Source organism: Corythoichthys intestinalis, chromosome 13 (assembly GCF_030265065.1).
Source record: "Corythoichthys intestinalis isolate RoL2023-P3 chromosome 13, ASM3026506v1, whole genome shotgun sequence".
In the NCBI taxonomy this organism is placed as follows: Eukaryota; Metazoa; Chordata; class Actinopteri; order Syngnathiformes; family Syngnathidae; genus Corythoichthys; species Corythoichthys intestinalis.
This window is the reverse complement of record NC_080407.1, coordinates 8480867-8508494: the sequence shown is the minus strand read 5'-3', so window position 1 is coordinate 8508494 and position 27628 is coordinate 8480867. Positions and strand designations below refer to the sequence as shown.

Below are 27628 nucleotides of genomic sequence, written 5' to 3'. Positions count from 1 at the left end.
AAAACAGCGCAAACAAAAACTTTAACATGGAACAGCTGGATTCAGCCATGTAAAATGAGGCAGACTAGAGCGCGGTGTAACCACTCAAATCTATAAAACTGATGGCAAACACTTTCAAAATAAACCATGACAACGCCACAATAATTAAACGAATACTTGAAGCAGCAAAATTTAATTTGAATCTTTTTTTCTAATCGAATACTCGAGTTAATTGATTAATCGTTGCAGCACTAATTTGCTTTGCATATAATAATAGATTAAAAAAAATAGGGGAGGGCAATTTTTTTCTTTGATGGAAAATATTTTTTTATTGATTGAAGCAACTTTTTGGGGGATTGATTTTTACACAAATGTCCTACCCATAATATGGCCAAAACATGGATTGTTTCAATCAAAGAAAACTTTTTCAATGAAAAGTTAAGTCTTCAAATGCAAATGTTTCAATCTCAAATAGTTTGTCGCAGTGAAAAACTTTTTCTTTGATTGATTTTTCTTTTTGAAAAAAATTTTTTTTGAAGCGGCTTTCTTGATTGAATACTAAAGACAAAAATGTCCTTGCCAAAATGTGTCCCAAACACAAATCAACATTACTTCAATCAAAAAATTTGCTTCAATCACAAGAAAAAACAACAACAAAAAAACGAAAAATAGCTTTCACATGCATTTATTTGTTTTTTGTTTTTTTTTAGTTTCAAATTTATTTTTGCATTCTTACACATTTTTTTTCAATTGAAGCGACTTTTTTTTGGTTGAAAATAATAATATGGGGGCTGTCAAAAATATGACATTAATGGGCGGTAATTAATTTTTTAAATTAATCACGTTAAAATATTTGACGCAATTAACGCACATGTCCTGCTCAAACAGATTAAAATGACAGTACAGTATAATGTCCGCTCGTTACTTGTTTTTTGATGTTTGGCGCCCTCTGCTGGCGCTTGGGTCCAACTGATTTTATGGGTTAGTACCATGAGTGAGCATGGTGTAATTATTGACATCAACAATGGCGAGCTACTAGTTTATTTTTTGAGTGAAAATTTTACAAATTTTAATAAAACGAAAACATTAAGAGGGGTTTTAATATAAATTTTTTATAACTTGTACTAACATTTATCTTTTAAGAACAACAAGTCTTTCTATCCATGGATCGCTTTAAGAGAATGTTAATAATGTTAATGCCATCTTGTTGATTTATTGTTATAATAAAAAAAAAAACTTATGTACCGTATGTTGTATGTTTATATCTTTCTTATCTTTCCATTCCAACAATAATTTACGGAAAAATGTGGAATCTTTTATAGATGGTTTGAATTGCGATTAATTACGATTAATTAATTTTTAAGCTGTAATTATCTCGATTAAAAATTTTAATCGTTTGACAGCCCTAGTTGAAAATATATATTTTGATTGAAATTTTTTTTTAATTGAAGCAATTTTTTTTATTGAATCATAAAGACAAAAATCTACCTCCATATGGCAGCACCTCGGGGAGACAATTTTTGACTGGGGTAACTACATTGGCACGACACCGGCGGGCTTACCATATTCAATAGATGACGATCTTGTCAAAAATTATTGCCTTAGCAGCCTGATTTAGAATTTCCCTCAAGAATGATGGCAAACAAAAAACGCTCATTGTCAACTTATCATAAATATCCTTGTAAGCTAATTTTATTGTTGACACTGAGTTTCGAGGTCATCAACACGTTGTGCCCCCCCTACTCCAAAAGTCAAACTCTGCCTATGACAAGGACATTGGTGTTTCAACTTAGGTGAAAATGCAATTTAATAAAGTCAGAAAAACAGTTTTACAAAATATCATAAACCGACATAAAAGGGATCAACTTAACAATGGATTTCAACCAAACTGAATTCCAGACACAAATCTGTGGCCGTTTAAATAAGGACAGACTCTACTAAACGACCACCTGAGGGAGGGAGGTATGATAACCAATTACCCAAACATTGTCAACTTAATAAAATAACACATGTAAAAATTACATACATTAACTTCAAACAATAAATCAACCAATGTGCAGTTAAACAAAAAGTGGAAAAATTACCCCAAACACTCATACTTGAATTAACTAAAATCTACCACCCCTCCAGATGGTAGGTGCCAGGTCTTCAACAGCTGTGGTTATTACCTCAAATTGGAAAAACAAAACCAAGTAGATATTCAGACAAATATCAACTAAAGTGTGCTTCCATTAGAAAATACAGTGCTGGCCAAAAGTATTGGCACCCCTGCAATTCTGTCAGATAATTGTTAATTTTTCCCAGAAAATGATTGCAATTACACATACTTTGTTAGTAATATCTTCATTTATTTGGCTTCCAATGAAAAAAAAACACAAAAGAGAATGGGGGAAAAAAATCATTATCATTTTTACTTGGGCTGTCAAAATTATCGCGTTAACGGGCGGTAATTAATTTTTTAAAAATTAATCACGTTAAACAGACATGTCCAAAGTCCGGCCCGGGGGCCAAATGCGGCCCTTGGTCAAACTTCAGCCTCTGTCATAAAATCAATAACGTCTGGCCCGCACACAGACTTAATAAATTGGTCAGCAGTACTGCTACCAGTACTGCTACCATTTGGCAAGTAATAAAATGCCACAATATGATTTCTTAAATGTCCCAGACAGTTTAGTTTCTCAATGTTTGTGGCTTGTCCTCGAAGTTGACCTGTGGAACCTAGGCCGGTTTAAACCGGTCAGAATGACAAGGCAGTTTTATCAAGAACTAAACATATCTACAGTTATCAATGACAAAAATGTCTATTTACTGCCATCAATGATAGAACATACTATTATAGCAATCAATACTTTATTGTGAGCTTTCATTGGTAAAAGCAAATATTTAATAATGATCTTATCACTACCAACAATTTTTGCAGCATAAAGTAGGGCCCAGTGTGAGAAAGCTGGGTCTCCCTCAGAGGTCAAGGGTCTTCTAGCAGGACAATGACCCAAAACACACTTGAAAAAGCACTAGAAAATGGTTTGAGAGAAAGCACTGGAGACTTCTAAAGTGCCCAGCAATGAGTCCAGACCTGAATCCCATAGAACATCTCTGGAGAGATCTGAAAATGGCAATTTGGAGCAATTGGCCAAAGAAGAATGGTCTAAAATTCCAGCAGAGCATTGTAAGAATCACACTGATGGATACCGAAAGCGGTTGTTCGCAGTTGTTTAGCTATAGGCTGAGGGTGCCAATATTTTTGGCCAGCACTGTACATGTCCCAATAACTCAAAATATCAAATAAATAACTAATTCACCAGATTTTGGAACAACACTTAATTGTGGCGTTAGAGGTATCCACCACACAGTGCTATTTTGGAACACACTATCGTCATATTAGGTACTGACTGATCCTGTCAGCCTTTTATTCAGTTCAATGCAGTTTTTAGTCTTGACTTTGGTAAATTAAAAATAGAAGCACACGCCGTTATTTATTAGAGACATAAAACATGCAAAAGCACTACTCTAGCATGTGATTGGAACGGCGACACGCTTCTTGACATACCGATTCCAAGTGTACACTCTCTGCATGCTAAACATGTCCTCTACATGCTCAAATTACTATCAAATATGTTAGAAAGAGAGGCTATTTCTGAACTGTTTTAATCAAATTACATAAATGGATGAAATCTGAAGGCGTCTATATTCCCGTGCCTCGAGTAAACATGGGCAAAGGGAGAAGTGTGTGCGTTTGTTTCACTTGTTAATAGATTGCTTCTCTCTCTTGAGGCGATTTAAACTGAAGCAAGTTAATTAAACTTGTCTGTGTTTATTCTCTTGCTCATGAGTTAATGATTTACCTTGATTTTTGTAGGGAGGCCAGTATAACAGCAAATAAACGGACATGTTAGAGTCAACCTTAATAAGAAGAGATGTCCCGATCGATCGGGTCCGATCACGTCATTTTCAAAGTATTGGAATCGGCAAAAAAATATCGGCCATACCTTTTCTTAATATGTATATATTTTTTAATTAAATCGTTTTCTAATTGTATTTAACATTACAGACATAATATGTTACACTCATCCAGAGTCTTTAGTTTAGGCTTAAGGTAGGGTTATCAAATTTATCCCCTTAACGGTGGTAATTAATTAAAAAAAAAAATAATTATCATGCATTCGCTGCACAACCCACTCACGCATTGTCGCGCTCAATCTGTAATGGCGCCGTTTTACCTTTAGAGAGATAAAAGACAACATTAAATGAGTAGAGTGACTTTTGGCAGCCTTTGGATAATTGGATAAAGGCTTACAATTCCTCTCCCTACGATGAGAAATATCATGGGAAGCAATGTGGGGAAGCAAGGTAGCAACTGATCTTTTTCTTATCATCTTACATTATTTCCCAACGCAGAGAAGATATATCAATTGGTAGCACTACGCACATTCATGGTTCCACTTCCCATCATGCATTTGGGTTGAATGACTGCAGTATCATTTACTGAAAGCTCAACAAATACACTAGATGGCAATATTTAGTCACAATATACAAAGTCACAAGTCTTTCTATCCGTGATGAATACGAATGTTGTACGTTTTGGATACGGCTGTCAAACGGTTAAAATTTTTAATCAAGTTAGTTACAGTTTAAAAATTAATTAATCGTAATTAATCGCAATTCAACCCACTCTATAAAATATGCCATATTTTTCTGTAAATTATTGTTGGAATGGAAAGATATGACACAAGACGGATATACTGTATACATTCAACATACGGTACATAGGTACTGTATTTATTATAACAATAAATCAACAAGATGGCATTAACATTATTAACATTCTCTCAAAGCGCTCCATGGATAGAAAAACTTGTAGTTCTTAAAAGATAAATGTTAGTACAAGTTATAGAAACTTTATATTAAAACTAGAGCTGTCCCGATCGATCGGCGTCCAAATCAATCGGGTCCGATCACGTCATTTTCAAAGTATCGGAATTGGCAAAAATATATCAGCCATGCCTTTTTTTTAAATATATATCCAGTGTATTTTTTAATTGAATCGTTTTCTAATTGTATTTAACTTTACAGACATAATATGTTACACTCATCCAGAGTGTTTAGTTTAGGCTTAAGGTAGAGTTATCAAATTTATCCCGTTAACAGCGTTAATTTATTTTTAAAAAAATGTATCACATTATAATATTTAATGCAATTAATTCATGCGCTGCACGACCCACTCACGCATTGTCACGTTCAATCTGTAATGGTGTCGTTTTACCTATATAGAGAGCTAAAAGGCAGCGTAACATGAGTCGAGTGAATTTTGGCAGCCTTTGGAGCCTTTTTTTAATTGGCTAAAGTCTTACAATCCCTCTCCCTACGATTAGAAATATCGTGGGAAGCAATGTGGGGAAGAATGGTAGTAATTGATCTTTTTCTTAACACCCTATGTTATTTCCAAACGCAGAGAAGATATATCAATTGGTAGCACTACGCACAGTCATGGTTGCACTTCCCATCATGCATTTGGGCATGGCTACAGTATCATTTACTGAAAGCTCAACAAATACACTGGAGGCCAATATTTAGTCACAATATACAAAGTCACATTTGTCCTTTAAGAATTACAAGTCTTTCTATCCGTGGATCCATCCCACAGAAAGAATGTTAATAATGTAAATGCCATCTTGAGGATTTATTGTCATAATAAACAAATACAGTACTTATGTACTGTATATATTCGTCTGAGTTTTATTCATTTTTTTCTTAATGCATTGCCAAAATGTATATGATCGGGAAAAATTATCGGGAATGATTGGAATTGAATCGGGAACAAAAAAACTTGATCGGAACAACCCTATTAATTAGTATGTGTGCTTTCTTCTTCTTTTTTTCCCTGCAGTTTATTGCCTTTGCGTCTTTGTTCTTCATCCTGGTTTCCATTACCACCTTCTGCTTGGAGACCCACGAGGCGTTCCACACCATCATCAACAAGACGGAGGCCACGCGGAACAGTAGCCTGCCGGATCTGGGACCGCAGTACGAGATTGAGACCGACCCCGCTCTCACATATGTGGAAGGCGTTTGCGTCTTCTGGTTCACCATTGAGTTCCTGGTGCGGGTGACCTTCTGCCCGGTCAAGTTGGAATTTGTTAAGAGTCTGCTTAACATCATCGACTTTGTGGCGATCCTTCCGTTCTACTTGGAAGTAGGCCTGAGTGGCCTTTCCTCAAAAGCTGCCAAGGATGTGTTGGGATTCCTCAGGGTGGTGCGTTTTGTTCGTATCCTTCGTATCTTTAAGCTAACCCGTCACTTTGTGGGCCTTCGAGTATTAGGCCACACGCTGCGAGCCAGCACCAATGAATTCCTGTTACTAATCATCTTCCTGGCGTTGGGAGTGTTGATATTCGCCACCATGATCTATTACGCCGAACGCATTGGCGCTAAGCCCAATGATCCCACGGCTAGCCTCCACACAAAATTCAAGAACATCCCCATCGGCTTCTGGTGGGCCGTGGTGACCATGACCACTCTGGGATACGGCGACATGTATCCAAAGACGTGGTCTGGCATGGTCGTGGGCGCGCTTTGCGCTTTGGCTGGAGTGCTTACGATAGCCATGCCAGTGCCTGTGATCGTCAATAACTTTGGGATGTACTACTCCTTGGCTATGGCCAAGCAGAAGCTCCCCAAGAAGCGGAAGAAACATATTCCTCAGGCAGTCCAGGGAGGGTCCCCGACCTACTGCAAAGCAGATCTCACCACCACCTGTAACAGCACTCAAGGTGACCTGTGCCACGTCAAAGGCGGGAGGGTACTTGAACGCAACCGCTCAGGTAAGCCAAGAAATTCAATCGAATTAATATTATTAAACCATCAGGAGTGTGCACGTCTTGCTAATCACCACTCGCAGTTCTGTCAGCGGACTGTAGCGGTGGCAGCGACCTGACCATGTCTCCAGAGGAGAGGGTCCCCATGCGAAGGTCGAGCACCCGGGAACAAGACCGCCGGAGTGGGGGGACGTGTTTTCTACTCGCTGCTAGTGATTATAACTGTCCCGCAGATGGAGGCATAAGAAAGACAGGTACGTATACGATACAAATTGTTTCTGCCTTGTTTTGGTGCACCATACAACCCCTAGCAAAAAGTATGTATACAGTGCCTTGCAAAAATATTCGGCCCCCTTGAACCTTGCAACCTTTCGCCACATTTCAGGCTTCAAATATAAAGATATAAAATTTTAATTTTTTGTCAAGAATCAACAACAAGTGGGACACAATCGTGAAGTGGAACAAAATGTATTGGATAATTTAAACTTTTTTAACAAATAAAAAACTGAAAAGTGGGGCGTGCAATATTTTTCGGCCCCCTTGCGTTAATACTTTGTAGCGCCACCTTTTGCTCCAATTACAGCTGCAAGTCGCTTGGGGTATGTTTCTATCAGTTTTGCACATCGAGAGACTGACATTCTTGCCCATTCTTCCTTGCAAAACAGCTCGAGCTCAGTGAGGTTGGATGGAGAGTGTTTGTGAACAGCAGTCTTCAGCTCTTTCCACAGATTCTCGATTGGATTCAGGTCTGGACTTTGACTTGGCCATTGTAACACCTGGATACGATTATTTTTGAACCATTCCATTGTAGATTTGGCTTTATGTTTTGGATCATTGTCCTGTTGGAAGATAAATCTCCGTCCCAGTCTCAGGTCTTGTGCAGATACCAACAGGTTTTCTTCCAGAATGTTCCTGTATTTGGCTGCATCCATCTTCCCGTCAATTTTAACCATCTTCCCTGTCCCTGCTGAAGAAAAGCAGGCCCAAACCATGATGCTGCCACCACCATGTTTGACAGTGGGGATGGTGTGTTCAGGGTGATGAGCTGTGTTGCTTTCACGCCAAACATATCGTTTTGCATTCTGGCCAAAAAGTTCAATTTTGGTTTCATCTGACCAGAGCACCTTCTTCCACATGTTTGGTGTGTCACCCAGGTGGCTTGTGGCAAACTTTAAACCAGACTTTTTTTATGGATATCTTTGAGAAATGGCTTTCTTCTTGCCACTCTTCCATAAAGGCCAGATTTGTGCAGTGTACCACTGATTGTTGTCCTATGGACAGACTCTCCCACCTCAGCTGTAGATCTCTGCAGTTCATCCAGAGTGATCATGGGCCTCTTGGCTGCATCTCTGATCAGTTTTCTCCTTGTTTGAGAAGAAAGTTTGGAAGGACGGCCGGGTCTTGCTAGATTTGCAGTGGTCTGATGCTCCTTCCATTTCAATATGATGGCTTGCACAGTGCTCCTTGAGATGTTTAAAGCTTGGGAAATCTTTTTGTATCCAAATCCGGCTTTAAACTTCTCCACAACAGTATCTCGGACCTGCCTGGTGTGTTCCTTGGTTTTCATAATGCTCTCTGCACTTTAAACAGAACCCTGAGACTATCACAGAGCAGGTGCATTTATACGGAGACTTGATTACACACAGGTGGATTCTATTTATCATCATCAGTCATTTAGGACAACATTGGATCATTCAGAGATCCTCACTGAACTTCTGGAGTGAGTTTGCTGCACTGAAAGTAAAGGGGCCGAATAATATTGCACGCCCCACTTTTCAGTTTTTTATTTGTTAAAAAAGTTTAAATTATCCAATAAATGTTGTTCCACTTCACGATTGTGTCCCACTTATTGTTGATTCTTGACAAAAAAATTAAATTTCATATCTTTATGTTTGAAGCCTGAAATGTGGCGATAGGTTGCAAGATTCAAGGGGGCCGAATACTTTTGCAAGGCACTGTATGCATCACCAGTCGCGGATGAGCACTCACTCAGACATTTTATCATGAAGAACAATCTCTAATGTATTAGTTCAAAAGTGCAACTCTTTAGCATTCAGAAACACTAGAAGAAATTAATAAAAAACATCGTGGTGGTCAGTAAATGTTACTTGTATCGAGCAAGTGCAGGGAAATGTACAGTGGGGCAAATAAGTATTTAGTCAACCAGCAATTGTGCAAGTTCTCCTACTCAGGGCTGGCCCAGCCAATACGCAGACTATGCAGCTGCTTAGGGCCCCTGACCACTATGGGGCCCCCAATCTGGCAATTGTTTAATTTTTATTCTATTTTGTTGACTACAGTTTGCTTTATTTGACTTTTGTGAGTTTCGATACTTGATTACAAGCTTAAAAAAATAAAAGTTCTTCCTTAACTTCTTTCTTTCCTCTTTTAGAAAAAGGTTTGGCGCTATCTACTGTAAGTACTGACAATCATTTGGGGGTGAGAAGTTTGAAGTATGCAGTGCAACAAAATCTGATTAATATACAAAATATGGACATATAGTACACTGTGACGAAATGGTGGGCCAAAAATATGGGCCCCTTTGCATTATTTTGCTTAGGGCCCCCAAATGGCCTGGGCTGGCCCTTCTCCTACTTGAAAAGATTAAAGAGGCCTGTAATTGTCCACATGGGTAAACCTCAACCATGAGAGACAGAATGTGGAAAAAACCCAACAGAAAATCACATTGTTTGATTTTTAAAGAATTTATTTCCAAATTAGAGTGGAAAATAAGTATTTGGTCACCTACAAACAAGCAAGATTTCTGGCTGTCAAAGAAGTCTAACTTCTTCTAACGAGGTCTTACCTGTATTAATGGCACCTGTTTTAACTCATTATCAGTATAAAAGACACCCGTCCACAACCTCAGTCAGTCACACTTCAAACTCCACTATGGCCAAGACCAAAGAGCTGTCGAAGGACCCCAGAGACAAAATTGTAGACCTGCACCAGGCTGGGAAGACTGAATCTGCAATAGGTAAAACGCTTGTGTTTAGAAATCAACTGTGGGAGCAATTAGAAAATGGCAGACATACAAGAACACTGATAATCTCCCTCGATCTGGGGCTCCATGCAAGATCTCACCCCAAGGCGTCAAAATGATAACAAGAACGGTGAGCAAAAATCCCAGAACCAAACGGGGTGACCTAGTGAATAACCTAAAGAGAGCTGGGACGACAGTAACAAAGGCTACTATCAGTAACACAATGCGCCGCCAGGGACTCGTCTGCGGTTCGCTAGGTAGCATTTGGATGATCCAGAAGAGGACTAGGAGAATGTGTTATGGTCAGATGAAACCAAAATAGAACTTTTTGGTAGAAACACAGGTTTTGTGTTTGGAGGAGAAAGAATACTCAATTGCATCCGAAGAACACCATACCCACTGTGAAGCATGGGGGTGGAAACATCATGCTTTGAAGCCGTTTTTCTGCAAAGGGACCAGGACGACTGATCTGTGTAAAGGAAAGAATGAATGGGGCCATGTGTCGAAAGATTTTGAGTGAAAATCTCCTTCCATCAGCAAGGGCATTGAAGATGAGACGTGGCTGGGTCTTTCAGCATGACAATGATCCCAAACACACAGCCAGGGCAACAAAGGAGTGGCTTCGTAAGAAGCATTTCAAGGTCCTGGAGTGGCGTAGCCAGTCTCCAGATCTCAGCCCCATAGAAAATCTGTGGAGGGAGTTGAAAGTCCGTGTTGCCCAATGACAGCCCCAAAACATCACTGCTCTAGAGGAGATCTGCATGGAGGAATCGTTTAGCCTCCGTTATTGCCAACAAAGGGTATATGACAAAGTATTGAGATGAACTTTTGGTATTGACCAAATACTTATTTTCCACCATGATTTGCAAATAAAATTCTTTAAAAATCAAACAATGTGATTTTCTGTTTTTTTCCACATTCTGTCTCTCATGGTTGAGGTTTACCCATGTTGAAAATTACAGGCCTCTCTAATATTTTCAAGTGGGAGAACTTGCACAATTATGGTTGACTAAATACTTATTTGCCCCACCGTTTATGGAATCACTGCATTCTGAGGAAAAAAATATGGAATCATGAGAAAAAAACAAAGAAATAACAAAACACATCTCTTGTCAGGGTGGCAATATTTAGTCACAATATACAAAGTCACAAGTCTTTCTGTCCGTGGATCCCTCTCACAGAAAGAATGTTAATAATGTAAATGCCATCTTGAGGATTTATTGTCATAATAAACAAATACAGTACTTATGTACTGTATGTTGAATGTATATATTCATTCGAGTTTTATTCATTTTTTTCTTAATGCATTGCCAAAATGTATATGATCGGGAAAAAATATCATGAATGATTGGAATTGAATCGGGAGCAAAAAAAAAAAAAAAGCAATCGGATCGGGAAATATTGGGATCGGCAGATACTCAAACTAAAACGATCGGGAGCAAAAAAACATGATAGGAACAACCCTAAATATAATATAATATAATAATAATAACACTATTAATTAGAGCTGAAACGAGTACTCGAGCAACTCGAGTAACTCGAGTTTAAAAACTGATCCGAGTAATTTTATTCACCTCGAGTAATCGTTTATTTTGACAGCTCTAAGCATCACGTTTTGCTCTGACTACTTTTAATGCGGGACAACGCGCTGTCACGTGCGGAGAGGAAGAAGGGAAAAAAAAAAAAAAACTTACTGCAGCCGACAGCCGCCACAAACGACGCCGACGTTGCTAAATACTAGCCCGCACGATGCTACGTTGGTAACAGGTACCGTCTGATGAGTCTCATAGAGATCACATGAATGTTGAAGTAGATGCGAAATGACAGACTCAGCCGCGTCTGGGCAGCGTTAGTAAACAGCCGCCATCTTAAAGCAGTAGAGCGCTAAGCGCTAATAAAGAGCGCTAACATAACATAGCGTTGTGGAGTGATGAGGGTGTCAAATAAAAACTCAATAATGCTAACTATCAATTTTAGCTCAGTAGTCATTGCTGGATAAAACACCAAGTAGCACTGGTCCCTAATGTGCTCCAATACAGCCTGTATCACACATTTATTTTGAACACTGCAAAAACTCAAAATCCTATCAGGACTTACAGTTTAGACTAACTTAAAACTTAACTAGAACTTAAAATGGCTTGACACAAAGAGTAATTCAATTGACACACGTGGGAAAATTTTTAAAAAAACTTTTAAGTGATGTGTGTTATCAAGCGTAACCACATTTTTAGGTTATATATGTATATATATATATATTTTTTTTTAATAAGATCTAAAAGTTTTTTGAGTGAAAGCAGTGAATTAGTCTTTTTTAAAATTTCTAGTTACATCTGAGATGCAATTGTTGGCTGTTTTCAACAATATACATCGAAAATAAAGACATTGATTGACTGAAAATGGTTCAAGATTAGATGAAATGTCTTGTTTTCTCGTGTATATTTTAGGGCTGTCAAAATTAACGCGTTAACGCGCGGTAATTAATTTATTTAATTAATCACGTTAAAATATTTGACGCAATTAACGCACATGTCCCTCTCAGACAGTATTCTGCCTTTTGGTAAGTTTTACAGCAAGGCGTTTTGTGCTGTCTAACAGCGAACTCTTGTGGTCGCTTTGCGACATGGTTTATTTTTTTCTTGCCAGTTCAATATGGCTGCACGACGTCTCTGTTGTGCTTATATGATCCTTGGAAAAGATTTGTCTGTAAGTATGGTTGTTGCAAAGAATGTACATATAATGTTAATAAGCGAAATGTTATATTTTTTGTATGAGACGCTTTTTGTTTATGTTTAGTCAACCTGTATAGCGTGATAAGCTAACGTTGTTGCTAATGCAATGCTTGTTTACTTTTTTTTTGTAGTTTTACGTAAACGGTTCTAAAGAGGACAATGGTTAGAGGCCATTTTATTAATAAATCAGATGAAAAAGGAAGAAGTCTGATTATTAAGGCGTCGTTCACTAGCTGTCTAGCTTTGGAAAAAGTAGACGCTTCGGAGTGAGGACAGCATAGACAGATTTAAATGACAGTAGAGTGAAATGCCCACTACAGTCCTTATGTACCGTATGTTGATTGTATATATCCGTCTTGTGTCTTATCTTTCCATTCCAACAATTTATTTGACAGAATATATATATAATTCACAGAAAAATATGGCATATTTTATAGATGGTTTGAATTGCGATTAATTGCGATTAATTACGATTAATTAATTTTTAAGCTGTAATTAACTCGATTAAAAATTTTAATCGTTTGACAGCCCTAGTATATTTATAATTGCTCTTCACCTAAAAATATGTTTTATCCGATTACTCGATTAATCGATAGAATTTTCAGTCGATTACTCGATTACTAAAATATTCGATAGCTGCAGCCCTACTATTAATTAACTAGGTAATAGCCAAATAACCCTCTGTGGGTTCTTCACAGAAAAAAAGCAAGGAAATAAATAACACTATTGAGAAAAAAAAACAAACACAAAATGTGGAGGCGGGCTGTAGTTTGGGGACCCCTGTCTTACATGATAAAATGTCTGAGTGAGTGCTCGTCCGAGACTGGCGAGTCCATATTTTTTGCTCGGGGTTGTACATTGTGATCTAAAGCATTGAATACTGTACTCCTATTTCTAACAGAAGACGGTTCACAGAATTATGCTCTGTCAAAGCAATCTAAAGTTGCTTTAAAACCCATCCATCCCAATTACCTATATGAATATTTAAACTCCCCATTAGTGTGATATGAGGAGACGTTGCTGTAAGGGTAGTTATTAAACTTGTTAAAAATTCACTGATGAAAATTGATGGCTTGGGTCCACAGGCCGCCAGTTAATAGGAGACTGCTCACTCAAAGAGTGATGAAATATTAAAACCTTACGGCTTGTTTTTCTATTTTGACACCGACTGAAGAAACGGCATTGTTTATCGATTAATCGCCCGGCTTGCCTCATGCCACGCTAAAGATAATTTTGTCCAAGGCTCCAATGAACTGTGCATGCGCTCACAATTACGGGAACTGCTGGAAAGCTGCTGTTTCACTCCTGTCTCCTGTCTTGCCATGGCTCACTCGGCCTGGAATTGGATGCCTGCCTGCCTGCCTGCCTGTGTGTTGTTCATGTCCTGCACAACCACTGCCTTCCACCACCACTTCCACCTCTCTGTCGCACGCCTTCCGAAGGCTACGAGAAATCTCGGAGTTTAAACAACATAGCGGGCGTGACCGGTAACGCCCTCAGGTTGTCTCCAGTCACCTCTCCGTACGGATCACCCTGCCCACTCCGGCGCTCCCGTTCCCCTATTCCCTCCATCCTGTGAGATGTCCTGCGCCACCACAATTTTTTTTTGCATTCCATACCTTACGATCACTAACTGAACTATCTGCTAGATATCATGACTAGTGTTAAACACATGTAGCAAAGACTGATAAGTGTGCTTGGCTATCATCACTTGAAATTTCTTTGTTTGATTGACATATTGTCATATCGCAATAAAAACTGAACGGTGGCTTTTGAAATAGCAGCCATAACATTTAATAATAAAGGACATGTTTATAATCAGGAATATAAGATGTTGCTCTATTTCATTGCCTTGTGGGAAAACGTGCTTCCATCAAAAATAAGAGCGAGATAGAGATGTTTTTTTCACCATTTTAGATTGATTTGATTCCCCCCCGATGGGGCATTTGTCATTCACTAGATCACACACGTCTGTGTCCTGTTCACCTGCTCATGTTTTTGCATGGACTTCACTCTGTAAACCATCGTTGTCTGCAAGCCATGTTGCCAGTGGAGACCACACCAGGCACACTGTGAAAATGTCATATATATGCGGCCATCTGAAAAGGGAAGAACGGCAGATTTTAAGTACGAGCAAGGGTGTAGGTTTGCATAGGGACGGTAGGGTCATAACACTAGCAACTTTTCAGGATGCTCAAATTGTCCCCACCAACTTCTAAGCAACCTTATTTGCATTTTATAATGATTTCAGTTATATATGTAATTTAGATTGCCTTCCCATACGTTGTAAGGACACAATTGACCCTACCATTATTAAGTGAATTATTTCATTATGTTCAGACTTATATTTAACCCCTTTTCACTTGCTGAATGTGCTAGTCCATTTTTTCCCCCTCAAACTCACGTTTGATTGGCTGATGACTTAACCCCTCCCCCGCCCACACACACACGCACTGACTCGACGAAAAAACAACATGTCGCCAACATGCCGCCTCATCCGCCCCCTTCAAAGAGCAGGGTTATTAGAAGTTTTTTTTTTCCACCAGCAGCAGCCACTGTAAGTCATGTAAAAAGACATCAATGTTATGGAGTTGGGGAACACTCCACTAATTTTGCTCCTGCTACAGTGCTTTAAGTTGATTTTACTCACTGAGATTTCTTGAAATAAGAAAAACAGCTAGCGGAAAATAGAATTAGTCAGAAATGTTCTTAATTCAAGAATATTGTTGAAAACATTATTTGAATGATTTTTTTTCTCGATTTTGGTGAATAACGGCCAACATTTTGATGTATGGGCTCAATACAAACAAATAGTAATATTTACTTAAAGAAAGTGGAAGAACCTGACGCATTAATCTGTTAACTAGCCTTTAACACTCAAAAAAAATAAATAAATAAAAATAAATAAATAAATAAATTTAAAAAATCAGCCAGCAGCAGACACTATAAGTCATGTAAAAAGACGTCAATGTTATGGAGGTGGGGAACACTCCACTGATTTTGCTACTGCTACAGTGCTTCAAGTCGATTTTACTCGCTGATATTTCTTGAAATAAGAAAAACAGCTGCTGAAAATAAGCTTAACAGATTTATTTTAAGGAAAAAGTTTGTATATTCAATCTTAAAAGAAAAACTTGTCAGAAATGGTCCTAATTCAAGAATATTGTTGAAAACATTATTTGAATGAATTTTTTTCTTGATTTAGGTGAAAGATGACCAACTTTTGGATGTATGGGCTCAATACGAACAAATAGTAATATTTACTTAAAGTAAGTGGAAGAATCTGACGCATTAATCCATTAACTAGCCTTTACACTCAAAAAGTTTTTTTCAGCCAGCAGCAACCGCTGTAAGTCATGTAAAAAGACGTCAATGTTATGGAGGTGGGGAACACTCCACTAATTTTGCTACTGCTACAGTGCTTTAAGTCGATTTTACTCACTGAGATTTCTTGAAATAGGAAAAACAGCTAGCGGAAAATAGAAATAGTCAGAAATGTTCTTAATTCAAGAATATTGTTGAAATCATTATTTGAATGAATTTTTTTGAATTTTTTTGTTGATTTAGGTGAAAGATGACCAACCTTTAGATGTTTGGGCTCAATACGAACAAATAGTAATATTAGAGGAAGAATCTGACGCATTAATCTGCTAACTAGCCTTTAACACTCAAAATGTTTTTTTTCCCCGCCAGCAGCAACCACTGTAAGTCATGTAAAAAGAAGTCAATGTTGTGGAGGTGGGGAACACTCCACTAATTTTGCTACTACTAATTCAAGTCGATTTTACTCACTGAGATTTCTTGAAATAAGACAAACAGCTAGCTGAAAATAAGCTTAACAGTATATTTAATTTTAAAAGAAAAACTTGTCAGAAATGTTGTTAATTCAAGATTATTGTTGAAAACATTATTTGAATGAATTTTTTTCTTGATTTAGGTGAAAGATGACCAACTTTTAGATGTTTGGGCTCAATACGAACAAATAGTAATATTTGATTTAAGTAAGTGGAAGAATCTGATGCATTAATCTGTTAACTAGCCTTTAACACTCAAAATGTTTTTTTCCGCCAGCAGCAACCACTGTAAGTCATGTAAAAGGACGTCAATGTTGTGGAGGTGGGGAACACTCCACTAATTTTGCTACGACTAATTCAAGTCGATTTTACTCACTGAGATTTCTTGAAATAAGAAAAACAGCTAGCTGAAAATAAGCTTAACAGTATATTTAATCTTAAAAGAAAAACTTGTCAGAAATGTTCTTAATTCAAGAATATTGTTGAAAACATTATTTGAATGTTTTTTTTCTCGATTTAGGTGAAAGATGACCAACTTTTATATGTATTGGCTCAATACGAACAAACAGTAATATTTGATTAAAGTAAGTGGAAGAATCTGACGCATTAACCTGTTAACTAGCCTTTAACACTGAAAAAGTTTTTTTTCCTGCCAGCAGCAACCACTGTAAGTCATGTAAAAAGACGTCAATGTTGTGGAGGTTGGGAACACTCCACTAATTTTGCTACTGCTACATTGCTTCAAGTCGATTTTACTCACCGAGATTTCTTGAAATAAGAAAAACAGCTGAAAATAGAAATAGTCGGAAATGTTCTTAAGAATATTGTTGAAAACATTATTTGAATGAATTTTTTTGTTGATTTAGGTGAAAGATGACCAACCTTTAGATGTATGGGCTCAATATGAACAAATAGTAATATTTGATTAAAGTAAGTGGAAGAATCTGACGCATTAATCTGTTAACTAGCCTTTAACACTCAAAAAAAAAAAAAAAAAAAAAAAAAAAAAAAAAAAATTCAGCCAGCAGCAGCCACTGTAAGCCATGTAAAAAGACGTCAATGTTGTGGAGGTGGGGAACACTCCACTAATTTTGCTCCTGCTACAGTGCTTCAAGTCGATTTTACTCACTGAGATTTCTTGAAGAAAAACAGCTTGCTGAAAATAAGCGTAATAAACTTTAAGCAAAAAGTTCATATATTTAATCTTAAAAGAAAAACTTGTCAGAAATGTTCTTAATTCAAGAATATTGTGGAAAACATTATTTGAATGAATTTTTTTCTTGATTTAGGTGAAAGATGACCAACTTTTAGACGTGTGGGCTCAATACGAACAAATAGTAATATTTTGTTAAAGTGGAAGAATCTGACACATTAAACTGTGAACTAGACTTTAACACTCAAAGTTTTTTTTCCCGCCAGCAGCAGCCACTGTAAGTCATGTAAAAAGACGTCAATCTTATAGAGTTGGGGGACACACCTCTAATTTTGCGACTGAAATTTTGCTACAACCTGCATCAGAGTTTGCATAACATTAAACTGTGTGAATTTGCTAACCTGCAAAACTCGAGTAGGAATACAAAGAAGTGTCCTCCACTTTTGTATGTATTTTCTGCTGTTAACGTTAATTAAACTGTGAGAAATGTAGTGAACCGAGGTTTACCCCCTTTTACCCCATTTTCATTTTTGTTTTGTTTATGTGGTCTTAAAGCAACACTTGTTAATTTTTCAGTTTTGGTCGATTTTAGCGACGCTGGTGGGCAAAAGCGGTAGTCTTTTTTAAGACTGCGTTTCCCATGAGGACCAGCGCATGAGCGCACAGTGTCTTCCTATGAGGGGCGTAACAGAAAATGATCAGTTAGCCTATCAAATAATAAGGTTCATATCCATGAGAAATGTAGCCCTGACCCCCGTTTACCCAATCTGTTTGGTCTTATTAATGTCCCGTCCCCAGCAAAAAGTGTACATTCATGTTATGCTGTTATATCGTCCCTACCAATGTTGAGCCCAAACCTACACCCTTGAGTACGAGGACCTGTGCATTAAGTTAGGCGATGTTACTTTAAGTTGGCAAACAGCCACTAATAACCCATATGCAGTCTTGTATCATTGCCACATTATCGGAATTTCTTGGGGGGTAACATTCCGAGACAACTTTAAATTCTAACTTTAGTATTTTCTGACTTGAGTAACTTTCAAATTTGTTCCTCCTAATTAATAAAAAAAAGAAAACTCATTTCCATTTGGCCCTTATACTTAAACAAATTGTCACTTTGCATTAGTCAAACTGAAAGATATCCATCAGTGTTATTACAGAAAAGTCATCGCTCACTTGCTGACATTGTGTTTAATGAATTTTGGGTCCCGTTGCACAAAGTCGAGAAAGAGGGTGTTCTTTCCTTTCCGCATGACGGCACATATATGCACGTAAAAGTTGTATGTTTCTGGTTGTTCACTCTTAGATAACTGCAAAGAGATGGTGTTTACTGGTTTCACACAAGCAGAGAGTGGCGTTCTATCTTAATGGCTTTGGGAAAGCAGCGCCCTTGGCAGAAAGGTAACCCCTCTGCATGGGTCATGGGTTCAATGCAGATATCTCTTAGTTATTGGCTCCAAATGTTAGTGGTTTTGGTTGTATGCACTCAAAGATGGAGGTCACTCAATAATCTATGAGACGACAGAAGGGGAGACCTTTGTGGGCTTGTAGTTGGTTTTATTTCATGTGTTAGCAAAGTGCCTTGAAATAATGTGAACATGTAATTGAACTGAATGGGATCGCAGAAGATCCAAGCAGGGCCGAGAACCAAAAGTGGTATTTGCCATGTGGCAAAATGGATTTTGCCATGTGGCATTTTTTTTGGCTTGCGGCAATTTTTTTTGCTATGTGGCAAAATGGATTTTGCCAAGTGGCATTCTTTTGGCACTCTAATGTAAAGTGTATGGTCAAAAATCACAGCCACACGTTTTTCTGCCATTTAAAATGAATGGAAAATGTGGACGTGCATAGCCGTCAATGGCATAGCCTGATTTGGGTGTCCGTTGAATGTCAATGCGCTGTAATGATAAGTGGATGGCCAAAAATCACAGCCAAACATGTTTTTCTGCCATTTAAAATGAATGGAAAATTTGGACGTGCATGGCGGTCAATGGCATGGACATGCATGGCCAGCAAAACTGCCATATGCCCCCTAAAAATGCCATATAACCCCCCAAAAAAATGCCACAAACCCAAATCCATTTTGCCACATACCCAAAAATCAGTTTTGGCTAATGGCAAAAAAAAGAATGCCTCATGGCAAAATCAATTTTGCCACATGGCGAAAAAAATGCCACATGGCAAAATCCACAAAAAAAAAAAAAAAAATCCCACATAGCAAAAAAATGCCACATGGCGAAATCCATTTTGCCATGTGGCAAAAAAAAAATGCCACATGGCAAATTTCACTTTGCCAAACGGCAAAAAAATGCCACATGGCAAAATCCATTTTGCCAAGTGGCGAAAAAATGTCACATAGCAAAATCAATTTTGCCGCATGGCAAAAAAATGCCACATAGCAAAATCCACAAAAAAAATTTCCCAACTGGCAAAAAAATGCCACATGGCAAAATCCATTTTGCAAAGTGGCAATAAAATGCCATGAGGCAAAAAAAAAAAAAAAAAAGCCGCATGGCAAATTCCATTTTGCCACATGGCAAAAAAAATTTGCCACAGGGCAAAAAAAATGCCACAAGGCAAAAAAAATGCCGCAAGGCAAAAAAAATGCCACATGGCAAATTCCATTATGCCACAAGGCAAAAAAATGCTGCATGGCAAAATTGCAAAATGAAAAAACCGAAAAAATAAATAAATAAATAAAAGCCACATGGCAAAATCCATTTTGCACATGGCAAAAAAAAAAAAATGCCACATGGCAAAATCCACCAAAAAAAAAAAAAAAATTCCCACATGGTAAAAAAAATGCCACATGGCAAAGTCCATTTTTCGATGTGGCAAAAAATGCCACATGGTAAATTCCACTATGCCACATGGCAAAAAAATGCCACATGGCAAAATCCATTTTGCCATATGGCAAAAAAAAACGCCACATGGCAAAATCCATTTTGCCATATGGCAAAAAAACGCCACATGGAAAAAAAAAATGCCACATGGCAAAATCCACAAAAAAAAAAAAATTCCCACATGGTAAAAAAAATGCCACATGGCAAAGTCCATTTTGCGATGTGGCAAAAAATGCCACATGGTAAATTCCACTTTGCCACATGGCAAAAAAAATGCCACATGGTAAATTCCACTTTGCCACATGGCAAAAAAAATGCCACATGGCAAAATCCATTTTGCCATATGGCAAAAAAACGCCACATAGCAAAAAAAAAAAAAATGCTACGTGGCAAATTCCATTTTGCCGCATGGCAAAAAAACGCCACATGGCAAAATCCATTTTACTAAATGGCAATAAAATGCCGTAAGGCAAAAAAAAAAAATGCCGCATGGCAAATTCCATTTTGCCACATGTAAAAAAAATGCCGCATGGCAAAACCAATTTTGCCACATGGCAAAAAAAAAAGCCAAATGGCAAAAAAATGCCGCATGGCAAAATTGCAAAATGGCAAAACAAATAAATAAATAAAAGCCACATGGCAAAATCCATTTTGCACATGGCAAAAAAATGCCACATGGCAAAATCCATTTTGGCACATGGCAAATGCCACTTTTGGTTCTCGCTGTCTCTCGAAGATCCCGTAACGTCATGCAGTTTGTATTTTTACCTAGACTAAAATAATTTTCCTCATCTTTAATGTTCTTGACACCTATTAAGCCTTTGTTCAACTTGTGACAGCACTTTTGCGGATTTATCAACTCGATAGCATGAACGTGAAGTTCCGAAATTGACTTAAGACCCATACAGTGAGTAGTGCTTTACTTTGGGTGCCAAATTGATCTAAACATGTTATATCCCCCCTTCCCTCAATATTGAAACCTCACCTCAAGTCTCTACATTTCAGACCTCCTTTTTTCACATGGATTTTTTTCTAGTTTGACTTTACTACTTGTGCGCTCAAACAGGTGTGTGCACGCACCCATTCCAACATTAAGTCTTTAGCAGTAGCCAAAGGGTTGCCTAGCAACTGGCTTGCAGATGATGCATTTTGCACATAGATTGGCCAAAAATCAAATAACAAAAGAGCACTCTTTAAAAACATTTCTCCTTGTCCGTTGACTAAATTATTGATTTCTTCCATCTGAAACACAAGAATAGTAATATACACCATGTTTCATCCTTGTGCATGTATTACAAAAAAATGGGATATGCATGGCAAGATGCGTATGGAGACAGGATGAGAAGGATAAAAGCAAACCAATTTACTGTTTGAATAACAAACCCGGGATGAGACTGTAACATAATGAGGACCTATTGCAGTGGCAAGACCCCATTTGGAGGCATCCCAACCACTCCTACAGGACAATAAAAGACGGGGTGGACGCAAAAGGCACTAGGAGACGAGTGCCCGGCCCGTGCATCAGTACACGGACAAGGAAATTGAGCGAGGAGGACTGTGACAAGCATTTAATCCTGAGCGGGACAGGACACGTGCTCCAATCGCCTTGTGTAAATAAGTCACCGACAACACCCATTTGGTTATCGACGCTGTTGGTTGCCAAGTTGCACAGTCAGACACTCCATTCTCGCTATGATACCCCCCCTTGCAATAAGTGTATTAGTCGAGGCACTTTGTGTTCTAAAATGGAGTGTATTCATATTATGAACTTGAACATCCAGTATATACGGTATAGAGAGACAACTGTGCTAAGTTGAGTCAATGTGACATCCCTGCTTTTGTTACTCTTGGTAAAATTTCAGTAGGTTGCTCTGCTGTGTGTTAATGTATGTGTGTATATTATGAAGAAACGTTTGGAAATGGAGACAGATGAAAAAGTGGCCCCTTACTCCTGTGATGCAAGCGCCATTGTAGAAGTCTCCCACTGTCCGTGAACCATGCAACAACCCTGAGTTAGTGCTGCAAATCTTCACCTGAACCAAATGATTATGACCGGATGACTCCTCATGAGTTGGCGGCTAAATGAATTCATTCTTCCAAATGTCTTTTTTGGGGGGGCGTCTGGAGAAAATGTGTAGCAGAAGTAAACATGAAAAAAGGTGGGACTTCTAAAATGGCTACTTTTGCACAGTAGCACATCCATGTCCCAAAACAATCGGATGAATGAAAAGTGATTTAGAGCCACAACTTAAATAAGACACACTTGTTACTCTCTTCTCATTTGACTTATGAGACTTTTTATTTCGAGAAATGGAACTTATTTCAAGTCATACAACCCCTAGCAAAAAGTATGGAATCACCAGTCTCGGATGAGCACTCACTCAGACATTTTATCATGTAGAACAAACTCGGTTAAAAAGCTTGAAAAACTAATGAATTAGTTCAAAGGTGCAACTATTTAGCATTCAGAAACACTAAAAGAAATGAATAAAAAACATTGTGGTGGTCAGTAAATGTTACTTTTATAGACCAAGTGCAGGGAAATATACACTCACTGGCCACTTTATTAGGTACACCATGCTAGTAACAGGTTGGACCCCCTTTTGCCTTCAGAACTGCCTCAATTCTTCGTGGCATTGATTCAACAATGGTCCAGAATTTGGTCCATATTGACATGAAGGCGTCACACAGTTGGTGCAGATTTGTCGGCTGCACATCCATGATGCGAATCTCCCGTTCCACCACATTTAAAGAGACTGTCAAGAGTCAAGAATCTGACAAGGTGTTTCTGAATGCTAAAGAGCAGCCCCATATCATCAAGGACTGAGGGAATTTTGATGTTTTCTTCAGGCAGTTTTCTTTGTAAATCTCACTGGAACAGCACCAAACAAAAGTTCCAGCATCATCACCTTGTCAAGAGTCAAGAATCTGTATTGGACAGCTGTCATAAAAAACAGAGGTGGTGCTACTAAATAATAGAGATGTGTTTTGATTAAAGATGTCCCGATCGAGATCGGGTCCGATCACGTCATTTTCAAAGTATTGGAATCGGCAAAAAAATATCGGACATGCCTTTTTTAAATATGCTGTATATATATTTTTGATTTAAATCGTTTACTAATTGTATTTAACGTTACAGACAAAATGTCTTACACTCATCCAGAGTAGTTTTGGCTTAAAGTAGGGCTATCAAATTTATTGCATTAACGGCGGTGATTATTTTTTTTTAATTAATCACGTTAAATAATTAACGCATGCGCTGCACGACCCACTCACGCATTGTCGCGTTCAATCTATAAAGACGCCGTTTTACCTATAGATAGCGCTAAAAGGCAGCGTATAATGAGTAGAGAGAATTTTGACAGCCTTTTGAGTCATTTTTTTTTGTGGCTAAAGCCTTACAATACCGCTCTCAGCAATTAAAAATAACGTGGGAGGCAATGTGGGGAAGAAAGGTTGTAGTTGATCATTTTCTTAACACCCTATGTTCTTTCCCAACGCAGAGAAGATATATCAATTGGTGCCCCTACGCACAGTCATGGTTGCACTTCCCATCATGCATTTGGGCAGAAGTTAAATGGCTGCAGTATCATTTACTGAAAGCTCAATAAATACACTAGATGGCAATATTTAGTCACAATATACAAAGTCACGTTTATCATTCAAGAATTACAAGTCTTTCTATCCGTGGATCCCTCTCACAGAAAGAATGTTAATAATGTAAATGCCATCTTGAGGAGTTATTGTCATAATAAACAAATACAGTACTTATGTACTGTATGTTGAATGTATATATTCGTCCGAGTTTTATTCATTTTTTTCTTAATGCATTGCCAAAATGTACAGTACTGTGCAAAACTTTTAGGCAGGACACATGCCTAAAACTTTTGCACAGTACTTTATATATACTGTATATATATATGTATAGATAATGGCGGAAAACACAGACAAGGCTGAAAAAGCAGTTTCTGCTCTTGCACTCCTCTTTAAAAGAAACTACTGTATTTTAAGGGGAAACAACTGTTTTGTTTCATAGAACAATATGTCTATATGCTGCCATAGCAGATTCATGGCACATGAAGCCCCCGAACTATTTTCAATTTGTCCGTTTTACCCTGAAAACCCCCGTTTACAGACGTCGCGCAACCGCTTTTGTTTCAACCCAGCCATAAAATGAAGGTAATTAATTATATTCATTATTCAAAATGTCTGTCGTTTTTAGCTTAGAATCATTCATTTATGTCTCATATTTCGTTTAAAAAAAAAAAAACTTAAAAAAATTATTCACTCACATATTTTAAACTTTTAAACAAATTATGTCACAATGAAAAAAAATGGCGTCTGTAAAAAAGTCACAGATATCTACCTCATAACTATCGCTTAATTGAATTTTTTTTGTTACTGTCACATTTTCTCAGATATGTTAGATGATAAATAATTGATCCAAACAAAAAAAAGTTGAAAAAAAAACTTTTAAAAGGGTAAATATATCAAAAAGAAAATCTCGACCATTCCTTAATGTGAGCGATTTCTGCATCGCGACCCTTGTTATATTACCATGTTTCACCCATAAAATCCCAAACAAATCCAGTTGTGGCCATTCACAACTGTGTCTTGACACTCAGTGATACATGCTACGTGGAGTATTTGGATCGAAACAAAGTAAGCGCGCGATAATATGTCGTTAAAGTCATGGCGTCTGTAATTCTGTTCTCGCATGCTCTCGCCTCCAGATAGGGTTTTGCTGTTTAAAATTTTATTTATTTTTTTTTTAAAATGCCCTCCTGCTAAAAATGTTTCTTTCCCCAGAAAATTGAGATTTTAAGCTTTCCAATGATGTATCACACATGCATATTGGACAATTTTGAAAGTTGGCTAAATTGGGGGTCTCAGTGTGGAACTTCAAGTCACCTGAGTGTTTTATGCCATAATATATATATATATATATATATATATATACATATATATACACATATACATATATATATATATATATATATATATACATATATATAAAATATATATATATATATGTATAGGCAGGTGTCCTGCCTAAAACTTTTGCACAGTACTGTATATGATCGGGAAAAATTATCGGGAATGATTGGAATTGAATCAGGAGCAAAAAAAAAAGCAATCGGATCGGGAAATATCGGGATTGGCAGATACTCAAACTAAAACGATCGGGATCGGATCGGGAGCAAAAAAAACATGATCGGAACAACCCTAGTTTTGATTATTATTTCTTTGTTTGTTTCTCATGATTCCATATTTTATTCCTCAGAATGCATTGATTCCACATAAATATTTCACTGCACTGGCTCTATAAAGGTAACAATTACTGACCACCACAATGTTTTTTTTATTCATTTCTTTTAGTGTTTCTGAATGCTAAAGAGTTGCACTTTTGAACTAATTCGGTATTTTTTCAAGCTTTTTATCAGAGTTTGTTCTATATGATGTCTGAGTGAGTGCTCCTCCGAGACTGCTGATTCCATACTTTTTGCTAGGAGTTGTAGATTTTTATCTTAACCCAGGTTAAAATTTTGATTGTTCTCTTGTGATTGACCTAACTCTAAAAATAATCCAAAAAAACCTTCCATCCTTTCAAACGTTCCCTGTTAGAGGTGCAATAATGTGAGAGATAGAAAGCGCCAATCCACACTGTGATTTCAGTACAAAACACGAGGGCTGAAGGGAAAAAATATAATAGGATTGACGGAGAGGACTGTCAGGTGGCATATTTGATGTCAACCTCTACCCACGATCCTCCTTGTGTAGTACACACGCTGCTTTACTCTTGAATTTGACAAAGGAGTACCGTTCTTTGTGTATTTTTAGAATGATGTTGTTACTTGGGCGGGGAAAAAAATCTGTTTATTTTTCTGAATCCAGAACATGTATTTTTGTGTCTTACTGTTCAAGGCCCTTACGTAAAAGTCATGGTTGTCCAATGCTGTGCTTCTCCATTGTGTCCACATTTTGAATCAGAGTTCACGTTTTGTATGTTTTACTTGTAAGGAAAAAATTCTAGTTTGACGTCTTGTGTTTGTGGAGCCTTTGCTGCCCTTCTGAAGTGCATGCTAAAAAAAGTCAAATGATTGAAGAAAAAAAAAAAAGACACTGTATATCATGTTGAGAATAATGTGTATAAAGGTAAAAACCATGTGAAAGTTTCACATAAACTATCTTTTAATGAATGGTTCTTTGTTTTTATTTATACTCGGGGTCTTCAACAGGTTTAGGAGGAATGGTGAGCACTCCTAGGCAACATTTGTGGCAGTGTATCTCTGAGGCATTTCAACTATCTTTACTCGGGTTCCCATGGAAACTGCCACAGACGTGCCACGGCGATGTAAACAGTCAGTACTTCGCTGTTTTTTTTCCTCATTAAAAAAAAAAAAAGAGAGCATGTGTAAACTGGTGTTTTAACTTATTTCAAAGTCGCAGTTTAAAAGGCGGGAGAAAAAAAGCTTTTATTTGTTCTGCTTGGCAACAGATGACCGCTCCAACATTTGCCATAACCAAAAATCATTGTTAAATTTGTGATCTTTTATAATCAATCCTGCCACGGAAGTGTAAACACTCAATATGGATGTATTTTGTCCTTATTTTCAAAAGGGAAGAAACAGTGTCTACATAGTGGCGTATTAACAATCTTACCCCCTGTACAGTGGTATGAAAACGTATCTGAACCTTTTGGAATTTCTTACATTTCTGCATAAAATCTCCATCAAATGTGATCTGATCTTTGTCAAAATCACACAGATGAAAAAACAGTGTCTGCTATAACTAAAACCACCCAAACATTTATAGGTTTTCATATTTTAATGAGGATAGTATGCAAACAATGACATCGTATTTAATATTTTGCACCCCCCCTTTGGCAGCAATAACTTCAACCAGAAGCTTCCTGTAGCTGCAGATCAGTCTAGCACATCAATCAAGACTAATCTTAACCCATTCTTCTTTACAAAACTGCTGTAGTTCAGTCATATTCATGGGATGTCTGGCATGAATCGCTGTCTTGCAGAACTTGCAGTTCTTAAAAGATAAATGTTAGTGCAAGTTATAGAAATTTTGTATTAAAACCCCTCTTAATGTTTTTGTTTTAATAAAATTTGTAAAATGTTCAAACAAAAAATAAACTAGTAGCCCGCCATTGTTGATGTCAATAATTACACAATGCTCACGGGTGCTGAAGCCCATAAAATCAGTCGCATCCAAGCACCAGCAGAGGGTGACAAAACTAACAAGTGGACGTTGCACTGTGCTGTCATTTTAATCTGTTTGAGCGGGGCATGTGCGTTAATTACGTCAAATATTTTAACG

At 37.6% G+C, this 27628-nt stretch overlaps 1 protein-coding gene across 6 annotated transcripts in view; it reads left to right on the top strand.

Moving 5' to 3' along the window:
- kcnc2 (potassium voltage-gated channel, Shaw-related subfamily, member 2) overlaps positions 1-25217 on the top strand; it is an 82861-nt gene extending 57644 nt beyond the window's left edge. Inside the window, exons 2-5 of one of the 6 annotated variants that reach the window (XR_009066649.1) lie at positions 5867-6800; positions 6878-7048; positions 13949-18854; positions 21718-21776. Coding sequence is in view for 5 of the 6 variants with exons in the window: in XM_057854801.1 (XP_057710784.1) it covers positions 5867-6800; positions 6878-7048; positions 13949-14031; positions 18759-18821 (1251 nt within the window). In the remaining variant the exon portion in view is untranslated. Of the gene's footprint in view, positions 1-5866; positions 6801-6877; positions 7049-13948; positions 20780-21717 lie in introns of those variants that run through there. The other 5 variants (XM_057854800.1, XM_057854801.1, XM_057854798.1 and 2 more) reach the window with 5 other exon arrangements.
- The last annotated feature ends 2411 nt before the right edge of the window (positions 25218-27628 follow it).